At 35.6% G+C, this 18982-nt stretch overlaps 5 protein-coding genes across 11 annotated transcripts in view; 1 reads left to right on the top strand and 4 right to left on the bottom strand.

Moving 5' to 3' along the window:
- LOC129794093 (GPI mannosyltransferase 3) overlaps window positions 1–18982 on the bottom strand; it is a 1193052-nt gene that overhangs the window by 134921 nt on the left and 1039149 nt on the right. The gene's annotated exons all lie outside the window — the stretch shown is intronic.
- The window catches only part of LOC129794120 (cytoplasmic tRNA 2-thiolation protein 1), a 1132104-nt gene that overhangs the window by 134921 nt on the left and 978201 nt on the right, over window positions 1–18982 (bottom strand). The gene's annotated exons all lie outside the window — the stretch shown is intronic.
- Window positions 1–18982, bottom strand: part of LOC129794129 (plasma membrane ascorbate-dependent reductase CYBRD1) — a 1128201-nt gene that overhangs the window by 134921 nt on the left and 974298 nt on the right. The gene's annotated exons all lie outside the window — the stretch shown is intronic.
- LOC129794176 (cuticle protein 8-like) overlaps window positions 1–18982 on the bottom strand; it is a 500748-nt gene that overhangs the window by 134921 nt on the left and 346845 nt on the right. The window lies entirely within an intron of this gene.
- LOC129794180 (ion transport peptide-like) lies at window positions 1111–17291 on the top strand. 3 transcript variants are annotated; one of them, XM_055834834.1, is made up of 3 exons: window positions 1111–1276; window positions 13944–14161; window positions 16807–17291. In XM_055834834.1, the coding sequence occupies exons 2-3, from the start codon at window positions 13944–13946 to the stop codon at window positions 16925–16927; spliced, it is 339 nt and encodes a 112-aa protein (XP_055690809.1). In that variant the 5' UTR covers window positions 1111–1276; the 3' UTR covers window positions 16928–17291. The 3 variants fall into 3 exon arrangements, with proteins under 3 accessions (XP_055690809.1, XP_055690806.1, XP_055690807.1); XM_055834831.1 differs by lacking the exon at window positions 1111–1276 and adding an exon at window positions 4544–12345; XM_055834832.1 differs by lacking the exon at window positions 1111–1276 and adding an exon at window positions 4545–5556.

The following is an 18982-nucleotide window of genomic DNA, read 5'->3' as shown; positions in this document are numbered from 1 at the left end:
ATAAAATTTGTAAGGTAAATGTTATTGTTCTTTCTTACATTTTTTTTGGTATTGAATTAGAACAATACGATTTTTTATTTATAAATTCGACGGTAATTCGCAGTGATTTTTGTAGGAGTAATATTCCTCCTTCCGGGGACGTCAATAGAGCGGAAGCGGGTTTAAAGGAAACTAAATCTTTTCCCAAAGTTTTCAAGTTTTCCATTCGACCTAAATTTTTCTGAATTTTTGGGACAAATTATAAAGAAAAAACATTCTTTACAGAAAATAATTTTTTCAATAAGAATTTATTGTCATATTTAAAAAAGTTAGGATTCTTTCTTTAATAAAAAAAGAATATAAGGAAAGTAAAATGAAATTAGGAAATACATTTTATTAAAAAAAATGTAATATATTTCATGAACATCTCAATTTGCAAAATCTCAAAACTCCTGTTCTCGACCGATACCACGCTGAGATGCTAATTATGCTAAGTGGAGAAGTGCTCACTTAGAGCCCGTGCTCAATTCTCAAACTTTCGCGATTCCGCAGCAGGAATTAACCCCTATGTGACTTAATGTGGCTTTGGGGTAATTTTTGCACACGCCGCCCGTTCTGACCCCGATTTGGCCACAACTGGGGTCACCGTCAGGGAGCCTGCGGGGTGTTTTTCTATTTTTCCGCAAAAATTGCACGCAAGATGGCTGAAATGAGTGGGTGCGGTGTATCGCGTGATTAAAAGGGGGTGTATTTGTGACGACATTCACCGAGAGGACGTGTGGGTTGTAATGCTATATGTTGTGTGTGGCTCATCAAGGGTCGAGATGAGGATCTCGGAATAAAAAAGGAAAAAAAAATGTGGCGAAATTATTGGCATCATCGCGTAATGAAGAAGATGTTTGAAGAATTGCGCTATGTAATTTGCCACCCACCGTGGGGTGCCAATCATAGTGTCTTCCAGCATGATGATTGTCTACCAGTTGCTCCATTGAGATGTTCGGGGAAAAAAGAAAGAAAATTTCCTACAGAGGATGAGAAGAGGGTGTATGCATCACAGGGGGTGTCCATGTGAACTTGGGGTTTGTCGGGGAGGGATCCTTTATAAATATTGCATCCCACCGTTGTGCCTTCCTCATTGGTAAGTCGATGCTTGTCGGAGCATCTTAGTGAGCTCTCAAAGTGCTTCTCATATAGATATTTTGTTGTGTGAGCCCTTGGTGGTGTGCAAAAGGTTCAAGAGGTTTTCCCCTCGCAGCCATTTCGAGAGTGCTATAGCGCGAGATTATATTTCTAAAATGTAAGTGCATTCTTTGCTGTGTGGTGTTTGCTCTGAATTCCAAATCATACGATCCATCATCCGAATGCGATCTTACCATTTGCATCACGTAATCGCGGCTCAATTAAGACCGATCGTATGATCACTTTTTTTTCTCTTCATTTCGCTTCTCCTCACCTCGAGCTCTTGTACTTGTCCGCGGCAATATGCTTGGGTGCTGCTTAGAGGCCTCCGGTACACAACCTCACCTCACCTCATTATGTCACGTCGCAAGCACGCCTAGGGAACACCTAGGTGCGCGCGTGAAATTGTAAAGTGGACGGTGTATGTTGGGGTACCTCTCTCGCACTCAGCTATATAGAAGCTCTGTGTGGCGATGTGAGGAAAATGCGTTGGGCAACATCTTTTCTATGGGCGCCTCTATGGCTCGCAATGCTTCTCTCTGTGGGATTGCGGATCGTGCGATGATGAGCGCGCGGGCAATTGGCCGCCAACCGATCTACCGCGGCCATACTCCGAAACGCATACAGACGCTCCGAGTCACGAGAGAGACCTAATGGGCTACATCCGTTTGCTGTGTGAAAGTCCGAGGCATTCGGAAAGAATTTCTGGTCAATTGAACGTAGTGCGTGAACATTTCAAGTGCGTTTCTGGTGCTTTTTTTCGAGGTTCTCAAGGTCTCCCCCAACCTCAACCCCTCGTTGTAATTAGCCAGTAGTAGCGCGGATCGATCGTTGATCGATCACCCAAGACGTACCATAGTGCCAAAGTTCGCTCAAAAACGCGGCAGAAGAAGCGAAAAAAAAAGCTTAATCATGTATCAGCATCTTGATCGTCGTAAGACAGAATCTTCGTAGAATTCTCGAAAGGAAGGAGCAAGATCACCGGATCAAAGTGTAAGAAAATCCCATGGATATGGAAGTTAATAATTGCGACACTTTTCTCGGTACTTTTCACAACTAAAACTGACGTGGCGGAAAAAATGTGTGCATTGCACCAGAATAAATCATTTCCATCACACGGCAAGATCCCTAATTGGTTGTGCAAAGTGTTTTCCATTTGGAATCTTTATTTTTTTTCCTTCTATATGCCCCAAGGATGATGCATGTGTGAGAAATTTTCACAAAACACAATTGCCTACATAATTCATAAATTAAAGCGCAAAGTTGTTTGAAAGCGCGCGCTGTGGGTCGCTTTGACCCCCCTCGCGAACATTCATTAACTCGTCTATCTTCCCTCGTCTCGTCCAGCTTCAGCTATCCTTTCATCAATGCAAAATTTCTAGCGAGAGATGCGAATATTGAAAAATTTTCATTTTTGGTGATCACCAAGAGGAGTTTGTGAGTCATATGAAAAGTATCGCGCGCTAGACTCTTGCAATTATCATCTCCCGCACAGTGAAGTCTGTCGCACATTTAATTACCCGCCTATTATCTTATATGTAGCAAATTAACCTCACGACACCGGTGCTAAATTGCTAGGAAAATGTGAGTCAAAGTGATCGCGGAATTTTGGAAAATTTCCCACAACGGAAAAGTACATTTTTGCCGAAGCTTCCGACAGAGGAAACTTTTCGCAATGTATGTATTCTTTTCCTGACCCTGAAACTATGGGTAGCGGAAGTTTCCCAGTGAAGAATTGCAATTGCCTATTCACATGATTAATAGGTCTTTTGTTGTCGATGCTACGCAAAAGATTCAGCTCACATATTCTGGTGAATTTTGTATTGTTCTGGGTTTTATTGAAAATCTAAAAAAGCATAATTTAATGCTTTTTAATGTTTGATTTGTGAATTTTATAAAAAAAAAGATTTTTTGTAGTTCTCTGCAATTTATCTATGCTGTCTTAATATGTAGAAAAATGCTTAGATTTTGATATGAAACGCAAACTTTCCGTAAGATTTTCCCACAATTCTTTTTCTATATATTTTTTGTATGTTTGTGCACTGAAAACTCTCTAAAAGAAAAATTCAGATGAAAAAACATCTTTGTTTTCACACAAACTTCCTTTGTGGAAATATTGTATAGAAAGGCTGCATTTCATATCAGAATCCACCCAAAAGTATTTTTTTTGTTGCTGGTTGAAGAGATATTTAATAAAATATTATTATTAATATCAAAACATTTTTATTTAAATCAAGATAATGAAATTTCTTTACAGAAGCTTTTATGCTTGGCTCTAAAACATTGCAAAATTATTCTTATCAGGTCATAAACTTATTCTTATTTAAGCAGAAAAAGCTCTTATCTGAAAAGATAAACGGAGGTTCTTTTATTCTGATCACAAAGTATATCTAATAAAATTGACACGATAAATTTTCAGAGTAAGAATTGTAGCCTAACATAGAATATAATTTTCACATCCATAATAACACGTGAGGGATATATTACATATACCTATACATATTTCTTAAAAAGCTAAATTTTGTGAAAATGATCTTCTCAAATGGATACATATTACATTATATGACTTCCTAACTGCATAAACATATTTCTTAAGTCTTTTATTTTGCAGAAGATTTTTTTCTTGGCAGAAAATTAATTCCAATCGATGATGCGGGATTAGTGCGAAGCAAAAACTACTTGTGACAGCATCACTCTCAATCATGAATACCAATTAATTGATGGTGAGATCAAAAGTGAGATCAATACGCGATCGAAAAAATTTCCATACAACTGGATCATGATTTTTTTTATATATACCCCAGCTAATCCCTATAAATCATCCATTACTCACTCAATTACCATTTAAATCCACTTAGTATGCAGACACGTTTTAGATGCTACATATAGCTGTAGCGCGTGAAATACGAACACCCTCTAGGCTATTTCTGTACTATGGGAAATTCATAGATACATATATGTGGCTGGGGGGGTTGGGTTGTAGGTTTACGGGCCTCTTGGGTGGTTAAAAAAAAGCTCTTTCACATTAACAGGGGGCATCATCGGTCTCTCAGTGAGGAGTTCGCGGGAAAGCATAATATTTGAGAGAGAGAGAGAGAGCGAATAGTATCATCAGAAATAGCCTCCAATTAATCTCGCGACTGTCTCTCTCAGCGTGCAGATTTATATATATACAACGTTTGACCACAAATTAAATAGTACAAGAGGCAGAGAAATGAAAAAAACAGTGCTATGGATGGTCGCCAGAGCTGTTGCGGGCTCATGCCACTCTTGCGCTACACGACGAAGAAAATATTCTCCGCGATATATTTCTCATCTGAATGGAACTATACTTCATGCACACTTTGGCTGCTGCCAGTCCTTATAAAAGCAGTTGAATTGAGCACCTTTGACTTAGTGGTAGCCGAGATCTTTATGTGAACAGAAGAATATTATTGCGCTGCACGCCCGTCGCTCTCGTACTTAAAGGCCGCACTTTCAAGTCGATACATATACCTCTCGCACAGTGTATTTGCGCAAAAAAAAACGTAACCAAGTAGATTGAGAAGAAAATAAAAAATCCATTTGTGAAAGAAGTTATATACGGAGGAGAGGAGTTGAAGAAAAAGTGTTGCTTCCGAAAAAAAAGTCTTTTAAATGCTGGCAAAAATGTCGGTGAAGTATGAAGAGAATTGTACTTAAAAAGTAAAGAAATACCCAAGTCTGAGAGTAAATGTGTGGCCCCTTCTGTGGTGCAAAAAAAAGAGTTAATTGTGCAATGTTTCACTTAATTTCTGTGACTGCTCAGTGAGAACTGCATTGAAGAACCATAAAGCAAAATACAACAAGACAACTTCCACAAGAGAGACAATATTGAGACACAGACAATTTTATAAAATTCCCTTTTTCCCTACATAACTATTTTTTTTTCACTTAATGTGTGTTGTTCTCTCTCGTTATTACAAATAATCACGGCTTTGTTTAGTTGTCTCCTTTAGAGAGCTATTATTTTGTTACAACTCTTGTACAACATCTAAAATATTGTTTGTGTTGTAATTCAGCGGCCTTTTCTTAAGTGCGACCACCAGCATTTTTTTCGTCTTTCTCCACACCGCGTATTGTTAACTTTCGGTGGTGATATTGGTGCTATCAGTTGAAGAAATCTTGCACAGTTGAGTCCATCCCATTCATCAAATTGGCTCGACTCCAATACGTGATTTTGGTTTTGGTGTGAGAAAGCAGAGGACAAGTCTGTCCATTCATCCCAGCAAGTGTGACAATTGGACTGAAGAAAAGTGTGTCTTATAGGAGGTGAAGACGAATTTATTATACACCGCCGATTTGGATAAACCCCAATTTATTGGATTACTTTACTAGTTTTGTACGCATTTTACACACAAAATACTTAATAATATAAATGTAAGTTGATATTCAATAGCTCTAAGATTTTATAATAGAAAATCCTTCACTTTTCGCTTTTTTAGCCTATGCTTTGTACACGTCATGTCTCATTTCTTTCGTAAATAGATAATTTCTGGGAACATTTTTAACTCAATCGATGAATAAGGAATGGAAAATATTTAAAAATAAATAAATAATCGATTTTAGCTAGAGTTGATTGAAGATTATCTAAAATATAATTTGAAGTCAATCTTGAAATTTTTTTATTTAAAATGTATTCAATTGAGATTTTCTGATCTTGATGTTTTAACTTCAATCAATTTTTCTTATAGTTTGTATACAAAATATTCTACATATTAGTCATCGTTCTTGATCTTGGTCGATAGTTCACTCTTTTATTCTAATCTTTATTACGTCTTTGATATTTTCCATGATCTCTTTACTCAATTCTTTAAGTTTTTAAAAGGAAATTATTAACATTTTCATCTTTTTAGTTCTTTCATAAATTTTTTTTTATCACAACTGTATTATTTTTTTAAACGAATTATGTATCAGGATAATTTTTAAAACTATTCTCTCCTAAAAATTCTAAATCCGAATAAAAAAAATTTATTAATCCGGATTTTCCAGGATTCTTTTTTCTTAGACATTCTATGAAATTTATTTAAATCATGTTCTAGAAAGATCCATGAGAAATCATATCTGACTAGCTTTTTATGCATTTGACGTAAATGCGTAGATAAAACCTAAAAATAAATGCAATATATCCGGGTTAACATAATTCCGGCATTTTTTTGTCGAATACTCTCAAAGAGAATTTAAAAAAAACTCATTTTCCGATCTCGGGCAAATGCAAAATATCCTTAAAAAATACGCAGAAAGCACTTTAAAAAAATCCCATAAACGAAATATCCATAAATCCATCTTCCATGAACTTCTTGTGCGGTATCCATTAACGATCATGACGATAATTGGAATGATTGTAAAAGACATGTTAAAAAAAATTTCTTGGCACAGCAAAATCGTACACGTGGAGTGGGCAATTTATCATCGATTAATTGTTTTTTAGTGCTTCGAGCACTCCATTTTTTCGGACACTTTTACGATGTGATCAACACACAATTAATGGGGAATGTTAAAAATAAAATATAATTATGAGTTATGTGGCTTATATCATATGTGCCATCATTCGCTAAATTGGTCGAATTAAATGTTGATGAGTGAAGAAAATTGAATGAAAAAAAAATCTTTTTGCGAAATTCCTTGCTCAGGGAAGTTAGATAGGAGAGATTTATCAAGTAAGATTATTACAATTAATTGCAAAAAAAATCGCAAAGGAATTTTAAATATTGATAAAATTAGCAAAGGATAGATTTTCATAAGAGAATTGAATTAGAAGAAGCGAAGAATGTAATAAAAATCATCACACTAAAAACTTCTTAAAGGCATAAAGAAAAAAATGGAAGCTGACACACCGCTATAGATTATTTTTGTCCCAAAAGATGGCATTGGAGACAAAAAGAGATACATATTCATTTCATTATGATCACCATAAACCCCAAATGCAGAAAAATTGTGTCAAATTCGGAGGATTCTTAGCTATGTTTGCTCAACATGATGATGGCATTCGATGGGAATTTTTGTGAAGGCACATCCCGAGGGAAAGATCAAAAAGATAGCGCATTGGTTTGGCATTTTGGAGCGGGTGAAAAAAAAAAGAAATGCCATATGAGTTAATTTCATATTAAGCACTAAACATAAACAAGTGTGGTGGTACAAAAAAAAAGAAGAAGTTCAACCCATGGTGAGGAAATACACCCAGAAAAAGAATGAAGAAATTCCTTTAGTCCGCAATTTTGGGGCCCCCTTTTTCTCAAACAGTCCTAAAGTGTGAACAAAGGCGTGCGATGTTCTGAGAAAAGTTTCTCTCGAGCTCTTCTTTCGCATCGGCATGCTCTCTAACTCACCCTGTTGGCACGACTTCGGGCACTATTTTTTTTTACAACACACAGAGGACACAGCATCACGCCGAGAATCCGAGTCAATGGGCAACTTGACAAAATAAGTGAATGATGTAGAGACATCACCATTGTAGACAGCTTACAATGAGCCGTGGCGAATATTACTTAAGACAGGTCTCACGTGATTGCTAAACTGATCACCCCATCACCTTAACCGAGATCAGGGCAAAAAAAAAAGACCAAAAAGAATGAGATTATACCTGAAATGACTTAGACAACGTCAAGAGATCATGATTTGGGGAATTTCTGCGGAAAAATTCTTCAAGCACCAGACAAGTCTTCTGTGAGTACCGCGATCACCCAGAAGATCAGCCACACTCGCGCGGTGTGTCAGAACCAAAGGATTCTCATCGACATAGCTCCAGCATGACATCATCGGCAGCGCGAGGAGATAATTTGAGGCACCGCCCAGAAGATTTGGCCCTCAGGGGTTTAACACACAGCATAGCCCCGCGGGATTGTGCGTGCCACGCAACTTACTTAGCGTTTTCTTTTTTTTTCTACACCGCAATTGCTATCACGCGCCTTTTTTTTTGCCCCCAAGAGCGCAATTCTTTGTTTTGCACCTGAACGGTACTCTCGATGGACCTCTGGAACCTTGAAATTCTTTCTTCTCGTGCAAACACGTGGGCATGTAAAAACTGAGATTTGCGAGAGGAAGTGCGGGAAATTGACTTGAATGAAGGTCCAGTGTCACCTTTGTCCTTGTAGTAATCACCCATTTAACACGACAAGTGTTGCGTTCTTATATTAATAGAACAAAATCCACTGGGGGCTTCCTATGTGATTGAGTTTGAAGGAAGATTTTGTTGGGTTTGATCTTATATTAGAAACTTATTTGGTCTTGGGTTATAAATGGAACGCTATTAGAACTGTTTAGGTTCATACACATCATATTTCATTAGGACTGTTGGAGATATATTTATAATTTTTTTTAGTACTTAGGTTTGTTGAAATTTGATCACCATAATGAGATTAATTCGTTTTATTCATGAAAAGAATTCAGTCTTAGTAAGTTAAAAAATATTCGATTGATTAATCAAGAAAAAGTTGATCAGTATAAACTGAAAATTTATAAAATTAATACGTTTTGTGTGAATTTATGAATGATTTATGCTTTGTGAATAAACTGCGTAATATATAAACTCAATTTAGATATGTTTAGTAACAGACAATCTCAAATGAAAGTCTTTAAAAAATTCTGAAAGATTTTTCTTCAGAATCTCTCTTGAGAATTTTAATTCAGAAAAATCAGTAACAAAAACGTTAATGTACAAAAATCCAAAATGAAACTCCGTATGGAATGCAAACATAACAGAAATGTTTGAAAATTCAATGAAGTAGCGTAAAAAATGCAATATTTAGCAAAATTCATCTGCACAAGCTCTTGATTTGGCTTATATAAAAAAAAAATGCTTCTGCAGCATAAAATGCAAATATTTCACCATTACTCATCAATGGCCATGGCTTCTATTGTGAATTTTCTCTGGGTATATTGTGCCTTTTGGTGCTTGTTTTGCCCATCCAATTGAGTCTCCAGTGAGTCTCAATTGATTTGTTGGCGAGCTCGGCGCGCGCATTCTTATCCTGCGCGTGATTTTGAGCTTGGTCGCGTCTCGGGGCTCTTGGAGACACCATGGAGACTCTGCGCGCGGCAGCTCTTATAGAGAAAAATTAACAAAATGAAAGGAACAAGAAAGAAAGAAAAAAAATCAGAGAGAAACAGTCACATGCGGTATTTATTTTACATAGAGCCATTGATGTAATTAATGGGTGGAAACACCATAAACAAGTCTCTCCGAAAATAGACTGCTTTAACAGACAGTATGGTACCAAGAACGCAGGCCCGAACTCCCCGGCTGAGGCCACGATCGCAGCGTGGCGATTTCTCACAACCCACGGAGTCTGATGGGTGTGTACACAGCAGCTATACATAAAATTGCATTCATTTAAATGTTGATTGCACTCTTCGTCAATTAAAATGCATAGAGTGGAGTGCGTTCAGAAGTATGTAATATACCAGAAAAAAAAGACGTTGCTTGCATGGACGCAGAATATACAGAGACGCATAATCGGACACTTGTCAACGCGAATGCCATACATCAGCCTCTCTCTGCCGCGTACTGGATTGATTAATTCGCAATGGTGCTTCAAGGGAAGCCAATTCCACAACACCAGACATCCATCCGCGACTATATGTATATATAGCCCCCTCAGCATCACCGCACTGACAAAAATTTATGGGATTCTTTTTTTTGCTTCTTCGCGATTTCCGGAAATATTTTGCCCAGAGAGTTTCTTTTTCTTTGCCTTAATTTCCAAGAATACACGCCTCTCATCTTGTCATCGCCATTTGATAGCGTGCGCGATGAAAATCTGGTTGAGTACGCCCGAATTTAATAAAACGCGTAGATGTGAATTTGATCTTAAGAGGTCAAAGCGAAAACATATTTATTTGACAATGTGAAAAAGCATTTTTTTTCTGGGGAGAATGGAAATTTATTAGAGATCTTGGCAATGATTCACTAGCTACGGTGTCATCATCGTTCTCAGAATCAAAAGATGCCGCAGATCCAAATCTTACGCGCGAAAAGACTATAAACTCGAAACACACGCAACAAGTTATTTGGAGTAGAGGTTTTTGAAAAGCTTTCGGGAATTAAAGTAACTTTGAGGAATATTTTGTGACTATTTCATTTGTTAGTTTGTCTACTTGGGTAAGACATATCAGCGCATGAAAGTACGAATGTTATTGCCTTTCGATGACGTTAGCCTTATACTTGTTTGGAAAACATAAACGTTGATTATTTTGAGATTTTGTGGTAATTTATTTTCAAACTCAGCATGAATGCCTTTCTATTAATTTCTTATACATAAGTATTGAAAGTAAACAAGTTTATTATATAATAATATTTTGGTCCTAAGCAGGGCCCTCTCCCTAAAATTTCTGAGTACTGCCCTTACCCATCAGAGGAGCACATTTGAACACAAGTACATTTTATTTATTGCTTTATAATAAATTAACCCATACAGTTGATATTGAATGTTTCATCGTTGGCGTTTTTTTGCGCTTTTGAGCGCACAACACACAGCAAATATATATAAAGCAATTTATTAAAAGTCGGATTCTGTATGAGAGAGCGAATGAGAGCCTGTTGCTCTTGAGTGCAGCCGCATGAAGATCTTATTTTAACCCTTCAACCGTCGCATACGCATTTCATATGCGGTGTCCAAAAAGATCACCAAGACCACCTCCATTGAGGATTTAAATTGTAATTCTTCTTTTTCCATCGTCATAAGTTTTTTTTTCGCCTCGCGATTCATGGTGGTAATATACCACACATTGGTGAGAATATTTATCGAGATGCATCTTCTTGCGAAAGCACACGTAATTTCCAGGAATTTATGAGACAATCCCGATCAAATTTCGAAAGAAAACACGCGATCGCGACTTCAATGAGCGGATCATGTGGATCGATAACGTGCAGTGCCATAGCAATAAATCTGCCAACATCCGAGGAAACTCCTCCGATGGGAAAATACGCCATGGGAGTTTGTATTTATCTTCTTTTTTTTTTTAGTTATGAATTTCAATGGATCCACCGCAGTTAATTGATCAGCAGTCAGCACGAAAGTCCGCGCGCGATCGTTTGCAGGGAAAACACACAATAAAATTTCATGGCTTCCATTTAATTTTGGGGGCTTCAGGTTAAAGACCCAAATCAAACATTTTCATCGTGGTGACACCCATTGAGTAAAGATCAAGGCTAAATGTCTTTATTAATTTGATGTACCTTTTAAACCCATAGGCAGGGAGATTATACTTTAATCACTTCATAATACCTTAATAATTGAAAGTTTTTAGTGGAGGAATTCAGATATTATTTTGCACCTTATTTTTTATTTTGCTTAAAAAATTAAAAAGTTCTATAATTCTTATAAAGTGTGTACCACACTTTTAGCGAGCACCTTTCCCTTGGGCAAAAAATTGGTTTATTCGTTTAATTTATTTATTTAATCGCGTGTAAATTGTACGATTGTCTGGGGGACATTTATCATGCGTAGATTGGCAGAGAGAAGCGCGCAAAAATGGCAGAGATTTCTTTTGAAATCTCTCAGCGGAAGTTTCGAGATTATGGTACGTTTGATGTTACAAAAATATTACTATATACCTCTCAAATTTATAGACTGCCATGGTGACCCCACACCACGGTATACGCCACTGACCGAGTAGAAAATTTTCCTTCTCAGCCATAAAGAGAGGCACGCTGAGCATTTTCACGCAAGATTGTTAAAATGATAAGTCGTCTTTTTATGAATCACGATAGAAGAAATTAATTGCTCAATTCCGTTTGTTGATACTTCACCTTGTTTCAGTTTTACAAAATTCACTGCTGTGAATCTCTTCTCACCGGTCGAGCCTGTGTGTGTGAGAATTTTCCTCAATTGTGCTAATTGAAAGGTGAAAATGTATTAAGTGAATCTTGCAAATTGAATTGTATCACACCCATTAATTGTGAACCATTTTGCAAAAATTTAAACGTCTATCTCACTTATCGCGCGCGTAATCACTGCGGAGGTGAGAATGACTCAATTCAGGAGCAATTTGCATTCTTTGCGGAGTTAAATGACGCAGTGAAATGCGGGAATTTTTTTTTTGGAATTATTAGAAAGAAAACTCGCGTACATAATGTGAAATCACCACACAAGTGCTAATTGCAGCTCCGCCGTAATTTGTAAACATCCTTTTGTGATGTGATTGATAAATTGCGGGGTACTGTACATGGTGGGTTTTAAATAGCTTCGCTCGCTCGTTATAACTATTTAATCATATAATGATGAGGGAAAACCATTTCGTTTTCATTTAGTCACGTGCTGTTGGTTGTAGTCGATGTGGCGCCATTTTGGTCTTATGCTTTCTTGTAATCTACATTCGTATATTTATTTTATTATACAAGTTGAAGACGTTAGAATGGGGTGGATGATACCTTGCAGGATATAAGTAGGACATTTATACTTCTTTTGAGCTTTTAGAGCTTTTATGCCTTTTTCTTTAAGACATAATTTTTTTTAAGAACTTCTTTATTTCTTAAAAAAAAGAATCACAGCTAGAAAAAGCTACCAAAAAATGTTACAAGTAGCGGGAGAAGTTACTGAATTCACATTATACTGAAGGGTTAGGTCATATGGCAATCATCATTTTGAGTGGCAAGAAGTGCAATTTCTTTGAGGAAAAAAAAAGCACGCGCGCGCGACGGAGAAACAAACCAGCCAGCATGTAAATGAGAAAGTCGGAGAACAAGTTGAGGTTTTTCCATACCATCTCTTTCAATTAAAAATAAATGACACTGCGGAGGGAGTATAAGAAGAAGAAAAAAAGCCACAACAAGCAAAACTATCCGCTCATAAATGTGGAAGATTTGTATCTTATTGGGAATTTATTTGTATCTCTCTTTGAGCATATTAAAAGCATTTAATGTATGATAATGCTGCGGGGGAGGCGCGGGGGTGTAAAGAGTTTGCGAGAGAATGTTCGTCTATGTATGACCAATATTGAGATATGCAATGGCAAATAAACAACACATGCTTCCACACTTGTGACCGCCTTGGCGGTCTGTGTGATATTTCTTTTTTGAACAAGTGATTCATTCGCGCGACTCTTTGGATGCACACGCAGAGGTTGTGAGAAAAAAAGCGGGAAGCAGATTGGCAGGATGGGGCAGTCAGGGGGGTACTATATTTCTGCAAACTGTCTCGAGATGGACTCCCTGCCATGAGATCGCGCGGGATGGTGTAGTGAAGGCAATTAAGTGGCGGGAGGGTGGCGGATGCGTCTCTTGCGTCATTGACGGCATTTTGCTAACTCTTTGCACCATAAATTTGCCACTCGATACCAATTAAATCGATCTTGAAACTCTATATTTTTATGCCTCTTCTATTGATTCACGTTGTGAGCCCATCATCACCACGACCACACTCAAGTATATTAATGCTGGATGTTTTTTTTACCATATATACATACATATATAACCAACTTTGTGGGCTTTGTGGTTGAGCCAGATGTTCTGGAATTGAGCTTTTGAATTTATAATGTAAGAATTTATGACTTTTGTGTAAATTTTCTATGTTTAGTAGAAAGAGAAAATTAATTGTTTGATTAAAATTAAATTAAAAGACAAGAAAGTTGAAAAAATCATTTATATTCAAATCTTTTTATTCCAGAACTTTTCGTCCAACTTTGTATATATAAATATAAGCATAATAGGGGGTGAAGAATCAAAATGACGGCCTAAATTTAGCTTTAATACTTCCCCTTTCCCATTGATGAATGTGAGAATTGTCTGACATTTTTTCTCTCTCTCTTCTTCCAAAAATCTCTTACAGATGTGTTCCAAAAATCTCTTTCTATCATTGGCACTCATACTTGTTTTGGTTCCAATGATCGTGTCCTTCCCGAGGCATCATACGCTATCCAAGAGGAGCTCGTTCTTTGACATTGAATGCAAAGGTGTCTTCAACAAATCCATCTTCTTCCGACTGGACAGGATCTGCGAAGATTGCTACTCACTGTTCCGGGAACCTCAGCTTCACTCACTATGCAAGTATGTTGAGCACTTCCTTTTTCTTGCGCACCTTCCGTACACAAAAAAAACCCCTCTGAGGGACAAAAATAGCCCTCAAGGGGATCCATTCACAATGCAGTACTCTTTGTACAACCACCACCACCACCTCTTTGGCCACGCGATAACAATAAACAAGCGTGGTTTGACTTAATGACTATATGGTGCGACTCTGGGTGGGAAGCACACCAGAGTACAAAAAGCCAATTTGCTGGAATGCAGGCACCATCTGAAGAATGCTGCAAAGTGAAAACACCGCCGTAATCGTGAATGCGCAATTTTCATGGAAATGATCAAATTCAGTGTCTCACAGCAGTTGTGCTGTGGTGGTACTAAAATCCGATGATTGCCAAGACAAATCACCTCCTATTTGTTTACTTGTGCAAATAAATTCGTTTTCGCTTTCAAATAAACACTTTCCTATTGCCAATGTTGAATGAGACGGAAGTATTTGTCTTGATTTGCTTCGTTTAAACACTCCTAATGATCTCAAGAGGTTTGTGATTTGCGCTAAGATCAGGAGAGGGGGGGGGGTGATATTTATTTGATCAATCACCAAAATATTACATAAAGTATCTTAGTTAGTTTTTTATTCTTAGCTATTATGTTAAAAGAATTTACTCATTTATGTATGAGAAAAACATACTTTATTCGTGGAATCAATTAGGACACGTAATCTTGAAAAGGAAGAAAAGAAAAGAAATAAATCAACAAAAACGCCCATTTTCCATTGAGATGACTGACAAAGATTTGTCCAAAAATTTAAACAATGACGTTACCATTGTGTTTTTTATCTCATTAAATGCATAAAAGCATTTTGATGATATCTGACAAGATACTTTTAAGCTTTATGATTTAAAAGAGACAAAAAGCACAAGAGTGACGTCATTATTTGCATTTTTGAGTAAATCTTCGCCGATTTATCCTATCTAATTCTAATGGAAAATTAGTAGTTTTTGGTGATTAAACGTAATACCGATTATTTTTTTCGAATTTGGAGTCTTTTTAGAGATAAAGATAAGGAGAATTTTTAAACCAACAATTGAAAAAAAATTAAAAAGAGGTTCTAAATAAAAACTGATTTCTTTAAATCATACGAAACTTTTCTTAAGATGGTTTGATATTAAAATCTATTAAAAATCTCTTGAAATCAAGCATAAGATCAAATCTATATCCTAAAAAAGAAAATTTCTATGAAAATTCGCATTTAAAAACACATTCCAATTCCTTTCTATTTCTCTCCAATTCAATGAGAAATTTCTTTGGCTGAGAAATTCCATAAAATAGCAATTAAATTTATGAGCAAAACTCCATGTGGATTCTGACCTTCTTGCTGTGAATTCATAGTCATGAGGAAACTAATCGAAGGGTCATAAAATATTCCTAAAAAAGGATATTTAACGATGATTAATTAATTTGTCGATTAATATTTCTTTTTTTTTTCATCTTCTTCATTGCTCCGAAAAGGGAAAGTCTTCCATAAGATTTTTTCCTCCTTTTAGCTTCCCTTGTTTATCTTCCATTCCATTTAGTCAATTAAAGCTTCTACTTTACAGTAATGCGCCTAAATAGGATGAAATTGCGAGAATTCCCAAAAAATTTCCACGCTAAATGGAGAAAATATTTGCGAGGAACATGTGCGTTACATTTTGGCAAAACAAATCTCCACATAATGAATTAAATCAACGCGAAAACTAATTTGTTTGGTGTTTTTGACCAAATATTTGTCATTACGGTCATTACGGCCTCATTAGCGATTGTTATTGGACATAATGCAAAATCTTTCCATCATTCACTCCACGTGATTTCATGTTTGCGCGCCTCGGGGCTGTCTTGGTAATTGTGCGAGGCAGTGTGAGCGCTCGAAAAAAACGGAGCAAGTGAAACTGGAACGAAAATTTCATCAGATTCTCTTCTTGAAATTGTGCTAAACAGCTGGCAATTTGAGGGGTTATTTAATCTTTTTTTCCAAGTGTAAAAATTGCCTGTTTAGTGGCATTGAAATGGTTCAGAAAAATCGCACACTTCAATGCAACCCAAAGCAAAATATTAAAGTTCAAAGACACGTGTTTTTATGCAAGGTCCTGCAAAATGCAATTTTCTCAGCAAATAAAAAAAAGATCTTGATTTGGAGATTTTAATCAGTATAGGAAATTCATTGCTTAATTGTAAAAAAAAAGCTATGGAATATGCTTCCAAGAAAATAACTTTTCATTGCCAGATCCTTAAGTTTGAAGGATCATCGTAAATTATAACACACTGTGAGTTGCTTTGGAATTTCTTCTGTAAATATTGGCCAAAGAAGAATTTCTCATTTAGCTGTCATCAAATTTATGGAATATTTTCACATAAAATAAAAATTTCCTTTTATAAAATCTTCTTTGTGGGGTGGAAATTGCCCTTCATACACAGGTTGAGGAAAACCCACACAGGACACACTTGTTGCATACCCAACAAGCTCTATTGACGCATTTTATTCTTTTCTAATTAAAAATATCATAAAAATAGAAGAGAATTTTCCACCTACACAGAACATTGTGCTAATTTCTTTTTCAGATCTCAACAAATTCCCAATTTTTTTTCGGCAAAGAAAATTAATTAGCAAAATGATATATTTATTTTTCTAGGAAGCGATGTTTCACAACAGACTACTTCAAAGGATGCTTAGACGCGTTACAATTGACTGATGAGCAGGAGATCATAAAAACATACGTTAAAGCTATTAATGGTGCCGAACCAATTCTCTAAAAACAAAACCTAAACAAATGTGGTTAAATAATTTTAAAACTAAAAAAAAACTAGTTAAAACAAAATGAGCACTTAAATCAACAAAGAGAAACAATCAAAAAAAGATCCTACAAAATAGCTAAAAGCATGTTATTTTTTACATCACTTTTTATTATTTTCTACAATGTATATTTTTGTTTTTTTAATTAAAAAAAAAACAAATTAAATAAAAAAAACTTAAAAAAATAAAAAATAAAAATAAAAGTAATAATGAAACCACCAATTAAAATGCAAAAGAATAATGAATGGATAGAAGGACCAGACCGACCAGACCTAACACACAATCCAGGAGTTTTTTCTTGATTTTCATTGTTACCATTTATTGGTATGATTTTATTTTGTTTTATTTATTTTCTTATTATTTTTCATTTTATTCTTGAAGACACAGAGATGAAAAATATTATATTTTTATTAATTCTTTTTATCACGGTTTTAACCCAAGGAGCACGCCGGCGACTCTAGCCATTTTGGATAACCATACACCTATCCATATGGTGTCAACTCACGGAGTGTGCCACGACTGAAGTACAATTTCTAATATTTTGAAGAATTAAAAATATTTGGCAATTTTTTTTGATTAGTTTTAGATAATATATGATGGATCAGATGTATTCAGATTAAAATAATTGTAAATTATCTAAAATTAACAAAATCAGTCGTGATCAGTCTGCTCCACGCCTCAATTTTGGTGCCAACACAGAGTCGTGGCTACGCGTGAATTTTGGTTCCAACAAAAATCGGAGTTTACGCCTAAATTTTGGTGCCAACACAGAGTCGTGGCTACGCGTGAATTTTGGTACCAACACAGAGTCGTAGCTACGCCTCAATTTTGGTACCAACACAGAGTCGTGGCTACGCGTGAATTTTGGATCCAAAAAATTTAGAGATTACGGCTCAACGTTGGTTCCAAAATACAGGCGTGGCACGCGTGAATTTTGGTTTTAAAATATCAGAACACGTGGTTTTATAATAATCATAAAATATTCAAATCATTTTCAGAGTATTAATCCATAATTAATATTTTATTGATAGTTTTCTAAATTTATGTTAAAATTTAATCAAATTATGAATTTATGATGTGTTTTAAAATAATTTTTTTATCTTTACCTATTCTTGGATGTATCCGGGAAGATGTTCTCCGGACAAGCTACGGACTGTAAACAATCCGAAATCTTTGATAAATTACAATTTTTCGCAAAAGATAGACAAAAGAAATCATTGAAACATATTTTAAGGATTAAATTGAGTATCATTGAACATAATTTTATGCTCTTTTTGGTACCAAAATCGCTATTTATTAGGATTTTCTTGAAATTAAATAATTTTGGAAGGATTGTTTATGTGATTCTGTCATTTTTTGGGTATGACCACCCTATTTTTAGAAAACATGATTCAAAATTTAACTAAAAAGCCACCCAAATAATATAAAGAATTATTAGTTTAAAGGAAATATAAAAACTATTCTTTTAATACCAACATAAAAACACTATCGCATTTCGCAAAAATGTCATTATTAATTTAATGAATTTAATATAATCATTTGATTTGAATAATTATAAAGTTTCCTAATATTAGGTACAAATATTTTTAATTATTTTTACCTACATAAGATTTAGTTAGCAAATGGGTCCGGTAATAAAAACTAGATATCTACCTGATTGTTCTTAGAATTCCATTGAAAAAGTTTTAAAACATGTAATTCTTTTACAATATGAGAGATACTTCTTGGACTTTTCGAAGAATTAGCAATTAGCATTAGCATATTTTTCGAGGGAACAATAATGCAGCTTAAAGAAAAGACCTCCCAATTTCAGGTAGATTTTTAATAATTCTGATTTTTTTTTCAATTATCATTTTTAATGCTGAATACAAGATGTGTTTCCCAATGATTTCTTAGAGCAAATGCGTCAGCAACATAAAAAATGCTCTTATGTGCTGAAGAAAATTGTACTGAAATGCAAAGCTTTTTCATGTATTCGACGAATGGTTGTCCTTTTGAGGTTATTTTCAGCTACA

Source organism: Lutzomyia longipalpis, chromosome 3 (assembly GCF_024334085.1).
Source record: "Lutzomyia longipalpis isolate SR_M1_2022 chromosome 3, ASM2433408v1".
Lineage (NCBI taxonomy): Eukaryota > Metazoa > Arthropoda > Insecta > Diptera > Psychodidae > Lutzomyia > Lutzomyia longipalpis.
This window is presented reverse-complemented; position numbering and strand designations above follow the sequence as displayed.

Bases quoted from the DNA above. Each gene is read 5' to 3' on its own strand.
- LOC129794180 (XM_055834831.1), top strand. The intron at 14,162-16,806 runs GTATGTTGAGCA...TTATTTTTCTAG, and splicing joins CAGCTTCACTCACTATGCAA to GAAGCGATGTTTCACAACAG.